This window comes from Cryptotermes secundus, unplaced genomic scaffold, assembly GCF_002891405.2.
Source record: "Cryptotermes secundus unplaced genomic scaffold, Csec_1.0 scaffold565, whole genome shotgun sequence".
Taxonomy (NCBI): domain Eukaryota; kingdom Metazoa; phylum Arthropoda; class Insecta; order Blattodea; family Kalotermitidae; genus Cryptotermes; species Cryptotermes secundus.
The window spans coordinates 1772720-1781256 of NW_019731581.1; the positions used below are offsets into that span (position 1 = coordinate 1772720).

The following is an 8537-nucleotide window of genomic DNA, read 5'->3' on the forward strand; positions in this document are numbered from 1 at the left end:
TCAGTTTTATCACCCTTCTTGTGAACTGGTACAATAATAGACTCCTTCCACTGATCAGGCAATTTTTTCTTATGCCAAATTGAAGTAATTAGATTGTGGATCTTAGAACGTAATATTTCGCCTCCTGCTTGAATAAGTTCTGCCAGAATTTGATCACTACCTGATGATTTATACCGTTTCAATTTTGCAATAGCACTTTCAACCTCAAAAGGGCCAGGATCAGGTATTAAGGGCTCAGCTGTATCAATTTCTGTCTGCCTAACATCACTGACCCTATGTACATTCAGTAACTGAGAGAAGTAGTTCCTCCACCTATTCAAAATGTTGTGGGAATCTGCAAGCAGATCACCATTCTCATCCTTCACTAAGTTACTGCTAGGCTGGTAACCCCTCTTAAAGTCATTTATTCCTCTATACAGGTCTCTAATATTCTTGTTTTTACTGGTCATTTCAAGTTCATCAATTTTGTCTTTCAGATATTCCCTCTTTTGTTCCTGAAATGCCTGCTGGTTTCACGTCTTATATTGTTCAGATTATCCCCATTTAACTCGCTTGGATCCTATAACCATTGCAATTTGGCCTGCTTTCTTTGATCTAATAATTTTGAACCATGGCTTATGACACACAGCATGCAATGAAGTAATTTACTCATAACTATTTCTGTCTAGTGAAAAGGAAAATCATTTAACACATCTACGAAATCTGGAAGAAGAACTTGATGCACAAGTAGCGCACATCGAAGCACAGGCTCGTGAAGAAGCTAGAGCCAAATTTGAATTAGAGAAACGTAACATAGAGGAAAAAATGGAAGCTGAAACAACAGAATTACAAGCGCATCTAAGACTCTTTCAAAAGGTAAAGTCATTACAGGATAAAAATAGAACAATTTAAAAAATGGAATATATTATTACTAACATAGACAATGTTAAGTAAATAGAGAAAATAAGATAAAAAATGAGTTAATTGTTTTTGAGGTGGAAAATATAAAGAACCATCAATATATAATTCATTAATTGATATACTTTCATAGACATAAATGAGTAAGAATAAATATCTGTTCTCTCTAGCTGAATGCTGTTTTAAGCCGAGGGCGAAATGAAAAGCACAGTTCACCATCACTTGATAGCGGACATGATGTAGCCTCTGAGAATCGAGAACTGAGAAATATGTTGGCTGACACAAAGACAAATCTAGCTCTACTTCATTCTGAAATGGCACAACTTCGAGCTGAATATGAAGAAAAGTGTCACGAGCTCAACTGGTATTTAAGTTTCAGCTATACTCAGTAGGAGCGATAAGCAAAGTAATGCATAATTAATGGAGTAATATTGCCTGATTTAGGTGCTGAAGAATATATGCCAGACACAGATTGCATCATGCAAGCCCTGATAATGTTTTAAAAATGACAATTATTTCTTGTTTTTTTATTGTTACTTAAAAACCCTAAGAATTAAGTATAATTGTTATTAATTAATTCAAATTCTTCCCTCCTTTACCGACCAAGTGACCGCCACTTGTTGGTGAAGTTTAGTGCCAACTTTTTGTGGATAGAGGGTGTCGCGTGGTCAGCACAACGAATCCCCATGGCTGTTAATTTCGGTTTTCTAGACTGGAGCCGCTATTTCCTTGAAATAGCTCCTCAATTATAATTACGAGGCTGAGTGAACCCCGTTCGAGACCTACTACTTCTCAGAAAAAATCTGGTAGCGCCAGGAATCAAGCCTGGACCTCTGGATCTGTAGCCAGGAACGCTGACCACTAGACCACAGAGGTGGTCTGAAGCCTATACAGAACGGCTAAAACATCTCCTGTCTCATATCTTTCCAGTTTCTTGCCCACCCTTGCGTCTCTTCGTGAGGTCTTCAGTAGTTGGCTCAACCAGCTTCCAGTTACCTTTTCATATCCATTCCTTTGACATGGTCAGACCACTGTGGTCCAACTCTGTTAACCTTTATCGGACGAACGTCATCATATGATGTCGTTAAAAGTTAGGGCAGCTGGCCGAACGTCATCATATGATGTCGCGGATTCCACGCGTGTAAGGTTTTTTTTAATACTATATAAAAAATATAAATTGTTGTTCTATTACATGATTTTTGGTCACCACCTTTATAAGGAGACAGCCTTCCTTCCTGCATGATCTAATGTAATCTAGCGACGTCATATGACATTAAAAGTAAGGACAAATTGAAGAACGACATCATATGATGTCGCACATTCCACGCGTGTAAAGATTTTTTAAATTAAATTTAAAATATAAATTGTTGTTCTATTTACGTAATTTTTGGTCACAAGCTTTATAAGGTGACAGCCTTCCCTCCTGCGTGATCTAATGTAATCTACCGACGTCATATGGCCGAACGACCTCATATGATTTCGCGCATTGCACGCGTGTAAAGATTTTTTTTTAAATTAAATATAAAATTAAATTTTTGCTCTACTTACATGATATATGTTCACCATCTTCATGAGTAAACAGCCTTCCCTCCTGCGTCATTTATGGTAATGTGGCCTTCGTATGGTACTGCCGAAAACCTTCCGAAATGCAGAGTCCGACGCCGCAGCTCACGCACTTCGTACGAACGCTAGACCGCTTCCCACGCGAAAAGCACACACGACACCTCAGTTGCGATTTAGAGGAAGCAGGCCAGTGATGTCGAGCTGCAGTGATATTTATCCCCGCAGCTACACCGGAATAATTATTAACACCCCTCCAGCCACACTGGTCTGGCAGTCCCCAAGTTGCCGACGAAGGTGATGACCCTTTGTCCGCGGAATTCAGAACTCCAACTTTCCTCCTGGCCGTTTCAGAATCGGTTCAATAGCAGTCCGAATCTGTGTCATTGAACAGCTGTTTCTCAATTTCAGCATCAGAACTCCCAACTGTCCTGGCCACATTCAGAATCGGTTGAATAGCTGTTTCTCAATTTCAGCAATTTTCCATACGACGACGTGTATACGGCTCTCTAGCAGTGAATCTCTGTGCTTAGACCACGATAAGAAGCTATAAATCTTAACCTCCATCCCACACATACAAAAATCTCATTCACGACTTGGCTGAACCAAATATCTAATTCATGATGTCATGGGTGGCTAAACTTATATTGCGATGTTTCAAAATCGTTACAAACACAATGGTTTGAATGCAATGAATGAACGAATGACCGATCTGGCAACACCATATTCTGAGAATTAACTCCCGTATCTTTCTAAAACATTACACAGCGAGTGATTACAGACGCATACAGTTGTGCATACCGAAATGTCCCATATGATAAATAAGCGTCAACAAGAGACATCATTGAATGTGAAGTCGCCACAAGGACTTACACTGCTAAAACCCATGGTGCAGAAAATGTATTACACTGCTAGAACGCATGGTGAAGAAAATGTATGAATTTCGGGAATTTTTTGGGGGGGGGAATCTGTAAATTAGAATATCTGATTCTATATTTTTTCTACATTAAAGGAGCGTTCATTTCGTTCTTTTATCATAAAAAATGTAGAAATCACACCATTTTAGAAACATGCTTACAATTTCATTGCCCTAGAAGGGCGGGCATTTAAATAAACTCCATCCAGCTGCCCCTACCGGAAATTAAATGGCCCGTCCGATAAAGGTTAACAAATTTTGAATTCCAACTTCTCTAATATTAGAAGTCTAATTCTAGTCATAGTAAACCCCCCTCCCCCCCCCACACACAAGTAATTGTCATTTTATTTTAGACTAGTATAAGTCAATAATGACCATTACTGAAGTGTATTTTAGGATTCCAAAGGTTTAAACTTCGAAAGTTCTGACAATTTATCCTACTAGCATACCATTTGTAAAAGTGTCACTACATACATTTTTGGAGTGAAGTTACATAATATAATGCTAAAGCCACATACAGGATGTCCCAGGAGGAATGTGCCAGACTTGGGGAGGGTGTTCCTTATGTTAAAGTATGCCGATATAACCCAAAACACCTATGTCCAAAGTTGAACGGTTACGGAGATAATGGCCAGAGAAGTGTGAAACTTTGACAGGTGTTACACACTTGTTGATTACCAAATACATATTAAAACTGGCAGGAGTATATGGTTTCTGTAATGTTAATAATGTACGTAACACCAAACTAACTTGTGAGTGACATGAAGCCCTTAAATTGAACTACAAAAAACTCGCATGCCATGTCAAAGTTGTCGTTAAGAGTTCCAAGCACTATACATGACACATGAATGGGAAGCGCTGACATAACATTGCTGACTGCGTGTTCTGGTATGTGAGTGTATGGGGCTAACGTGAGCTGCCATCACCACACTCAAGGACAACCATAGATAAGACTTGTCAGCTGACAGGTACAGTGTGTGGACCCGCCAGAAGACCACACTTTTCTCGGGCCATTATCTCTGTAACCGATCAACTTTGGACATAGGTGTTTTGGGTTTTATCGGCATAGTTTAACATAAGGAACACCCTCCTGAAGTCTGGCACATTCCTCGTGGGACACCCTGTAAATTTCAAAGGTATATTATGATAGAAAGTTCAGTATCCCACAGTAAAATGCCACTAGTTTTGCTTCCATTGCAGAAATTTGTATTGGCATAATGTTGGTATATTTTATGAAAAAAGTTAAAAATTTTCGGCATATAGATGATCTCCACTGGATGATATTTGCATTAACTGTCATGATGATTGATTTATTAATGTGATATGTTTGGTTTTCATGATTATAAATATTAAGGCTATGGTTTTCTGGGATGTGACATTATGTAGTTTTGTAGAGAGATATCAGTGGCTCAGAGGTATCTGCAGAAGGAGGCAACTTGATTCCTCCAAGATGTTTTTACCTGTCTGTTGAAATGGACGGCATCACATCACAAAAACACATGATCTATAGTGTCTACAATTTTGTCTGCATTTGAATCATAGGACACAAATAGCTCAGCTGTTGTATTTTGTGGAAGGAATCCTGATCTTTCGTAGCCCTAAAAATGAGACTACCACAACATGATTTTTTAATATATGGTTTCTATTCTTTTCACATATTTGTTCAGACAGGTCAAGGCCATTATATTTGAAATATATCACTTCAGCTGCATATTGTCACATGTAGAAGTGACTACAGACACGAGTCTGGATTGGCATCGATTTATTGGATATTCTCAAGTTGTAACTACAATTAGTTCTTATACTCTCAAGATTACAGTAATTATAACACATAAATAAAGTCTTCTATATCTGCTTGCACTAGTCGTTGCTAGGTAACAGATCTCAGTCATGGTTGGGACTTGACAGTGTTTTCACTATCCATTTCCTGTTATCGGATTTTACACAGGAACTATAAAAGGTTCACTTAATCACACACTTCCACTATCACTGTACAACAGGTCACATAAAGTCTTAAAATCATCCGTTAAGTCTTCACAGGCCAACTTATATAATTTTTCTTTAACTGTGGACTTCCTGTAGCTGACTTCAACTCTCTGGTTTCTTTTTCTCAGCTGCCTTGTAGAGTCGAATGTTTTCAAGATAACTCCTTGGCATGGACCACACAGAAAAAATCATGTGACTGCTATCTAGGTGGTTCATTGGCGCACTGACTGCTGCCTAGCAATGAGCTAGAAACATTCATCCTATTGTGTGCACATATTGCGGGGTGTTTATCAAGCTGTTGCCTACCAGTGGTTTGAGCAGATTAGTTACAATATATTATAGCAGAGTTTGTAGTCCCCTGTGAGACAGGATTTTAAGATTCTTAAATTTTTATAGTCTTCACATTCATTCTGAGATGTCCTGTTGATTGTAGTGGCACTTCACTCACAATTATCAGAATTCTTTCAATCACAGCTGCAGGTATCTCATTGGCTGCATTTAGCAAATATGTTTTTATTAGATTACAGTTGATATTTTGTGTGATATTCTGTTTCAAGCCAACAAGAAACAGTGATGGCTTACATGCATCAGAATGACCATGTCCACCGTCAGCTTCAGTTACTGCAGTAAGTGTAATTATCACATGCGTCAAACTTCAAATAATTCTCCAGCTTAGATTTTTCTCAAATATTGAATTCAGCTTTATAAAGAACACTAAAATATTAGTTTGTAGAGTAATATATCATTCAATTAAATTATGACTGTGGGTTCTGTCACAACATATTAATTATCAAGGAGATCCTTTTCAGTTTACAGTTTAAGAGAATTTAATGTCACTGTAATGCTGCTGCTGTAAGGTGACAAACTTTTCTTCCATTCTCTTATTTATGCACTGATTATAACGATTCATACAGTAAATCAGAACTGGACAGGTAAGTTTAATATATAGTTCATAATACAGAATCTTCTTATTTACTATACCGGCAAACAAAGATAATTTGCTGCAGGTATTTGTAGCATAACTTATTTTTGTTGTTCTGTATGACACATGTGGACCTCATCTAAAGCCATGTTTCTGATATTCTGTATGTAGCACTGTTTATCTATATGAAAGCATTCTATTTCAACAAGATGTATTAAGTACTTTAAATTCTATGGGTATGTGCTTTGTGAACATAGTAATGAAATTTGGTGCCCAATAAAACAGTTTTATCTCTTTATAATTCTGTTGATAAAGGTTTAGAACACTGTGTTCTGTCAATTCCCTGTATTGTATGACTCACATCGTATGTACTCGTAGTCTGAATTTTATCTGTTCAAAATGTATGAGAAACTGTAAGAAAATATATAATATGTTCATTTTTTCTTCATTATTTTATTAGTGAAGCCAACACCAAACTACAGGATACCAATGACAGTTTACTTACTGTTATGGATATATCAGGTCTCAGATCCCCTCGACCAACTTCCCCTTACTGCTGCAGCCGTGCCAGTTCAACAGGGTCACCTGTTGCTCTATCAGAGAGCAGGAAATGCAAGAGGTATGCACTTCAGAAATTCAGGAGTCCTTCTGGTGTACTGGAATTACCATTAAAAGAATTACTTTAGCATAATTTAAATTTGTATCTGATTTGATAATTTAATGACTAAATAGTGAATCAATTGAACATCCATACAGATGACAGCAGAAGTGAGTAATGTGTGTGTTGGATATAGAAGAGTCAGTGTTGCACTGCGTTCATACTGAATAGCATTGTACTTCCTGTGTGCAGTAAGTGCAGATTTTATGTTTGTATGAATGTTTTGACATTGAGTACTCACATATTCTTGTGTTATCTGATGACTTGGTGGGGCTGGGGCTCACGAGCCAGCTTTTGTGCACCCACCATTCACTGAAGGTTTCACACCTCCCTTTTTTCACAACACTTCAAGAACTGGTGAGAGCTTAGAAGCGCAGGATTCATCTGGGAATATTATGTACGTAAAACAGTGGTTGCCGACCTGAAGTGAGACCGTCTGGAGTTTGGTCTTTGTGAATGCGGGTACCTAGCACAGACACATGTTGGAGTAGATGTGTAATCGTGCATCTCATGAATCACAAGCGAGTTTCGTTTCAAGATGCAAGGAAAGGACAGAGCAGTGATGGAGCAGAAGAATTATAATGGGCAGAGGTAAGCTGACAGCAAGATCTTAAGTGTCTACAGACTGTGACATACTAACTTTCCCTTAATAGTCAACATTGGGGGATGTGATAGCATAGTTGGTTGAGGCACTATGTTACAAGCTGGGAAGGTCACGGTATTGAATCCCAATGAGGTCACTGGATTTTTTAAATTTACCTAATCCTTCCAGCCGTATGGCTCTGGGATCGACTCAGCCTCTAACAGAAATGAGTACCAGGAATATTCTTGCAATGTTCTTGGGGGTAAAGGGTGGCTGATGTGTAAGGCTGACAGCCTTATCACCATCTATGAAAATGTAGGAACCTCAACATCTCACAACCCTATGGGCCTCCACGGCCTGTTACAGGGATACCTTTACTTTACTTTACTTACTTTACAGTAAACATTATAAGGGGTGTCAGAAGTCATAAGAGATGGATTCATCATTACAAGAAATTTTGGAGCAGTTAAATAAGTTGAGTGCTGTTCAAGACATATTGATGGCTTATCCACAAGATCATGAAAAGAACACAAGTGTCAGCCAAGACAAACTGGTAGAAGAATTAAAAAATGTAAGAAGCACTTTTGAGAATCAACTCATAGAAGACGTACGAGCTTGCCAAGAAGAATAAAAATGCGAAATAACTGTCCTAAAGGCAAGCCAGAATGGTTTTTAAGTATCGATAACAGACATGGTAGAGAAGATGCTGAAGAGCATGAAAAGATGAGGGTAATCAAGGAGTCAGACAGCCCTTGGTCTTCAACCACCCTACTCATCAGGAAGAAGAACAGAGTCCTTCAGTTCTATGCTGACTACCAATGACTGCTTCCCAATATCAAGGTCTGACAACACCCTGAATATGATTGCTGCATGAGAGTCATACTGAACCCTGGATTTGAAGAGTTGTTCCTGGCAGGTTGCCTTGCACCACAGAGAGGAGAAGACAAAACGGTCTATAGCAGGCAGTGGATGTGGCAGTTCACATTTGAGTTCTTTGGCCTTTGCAATGCTCCAA

At 38.5% G+C, this 8537-nt stretch overlaps 1 protein-coding gene across 1 annotated transcript in view; it reads left to right on the forward strand.

Annotated features, from left to right (window-relative positions):
- Positions 1-7601, forward strand: part of LOC111867221 (ras and EF-hand domain-containing protein homolog) — a 23546-nt gene extending 15945 nt beyond the window's left edge. Inside the window, exons 3-6 of the mRNA XM_023856868.2 lie at positions 669-855; positions 1068-1261; positions 5917-5985; positions 6742-7601. Of these exons, the coding sequence (XP_023712636.1) occupies positions 669-855; positions 1068-1261; positions 5917-5985; positions 6742-6967 (676 nt within the window). The 3' untranslated portion in view covers positions 6968-7601. The remainder of the gene's footprint in view (positions 1-668; positions 856-1067; positions 1262-5916; positions 5986-6741) is intronic.
- The last annotated feature ends 936 nt before the right edge of the window (positions 7602-8537 follow it).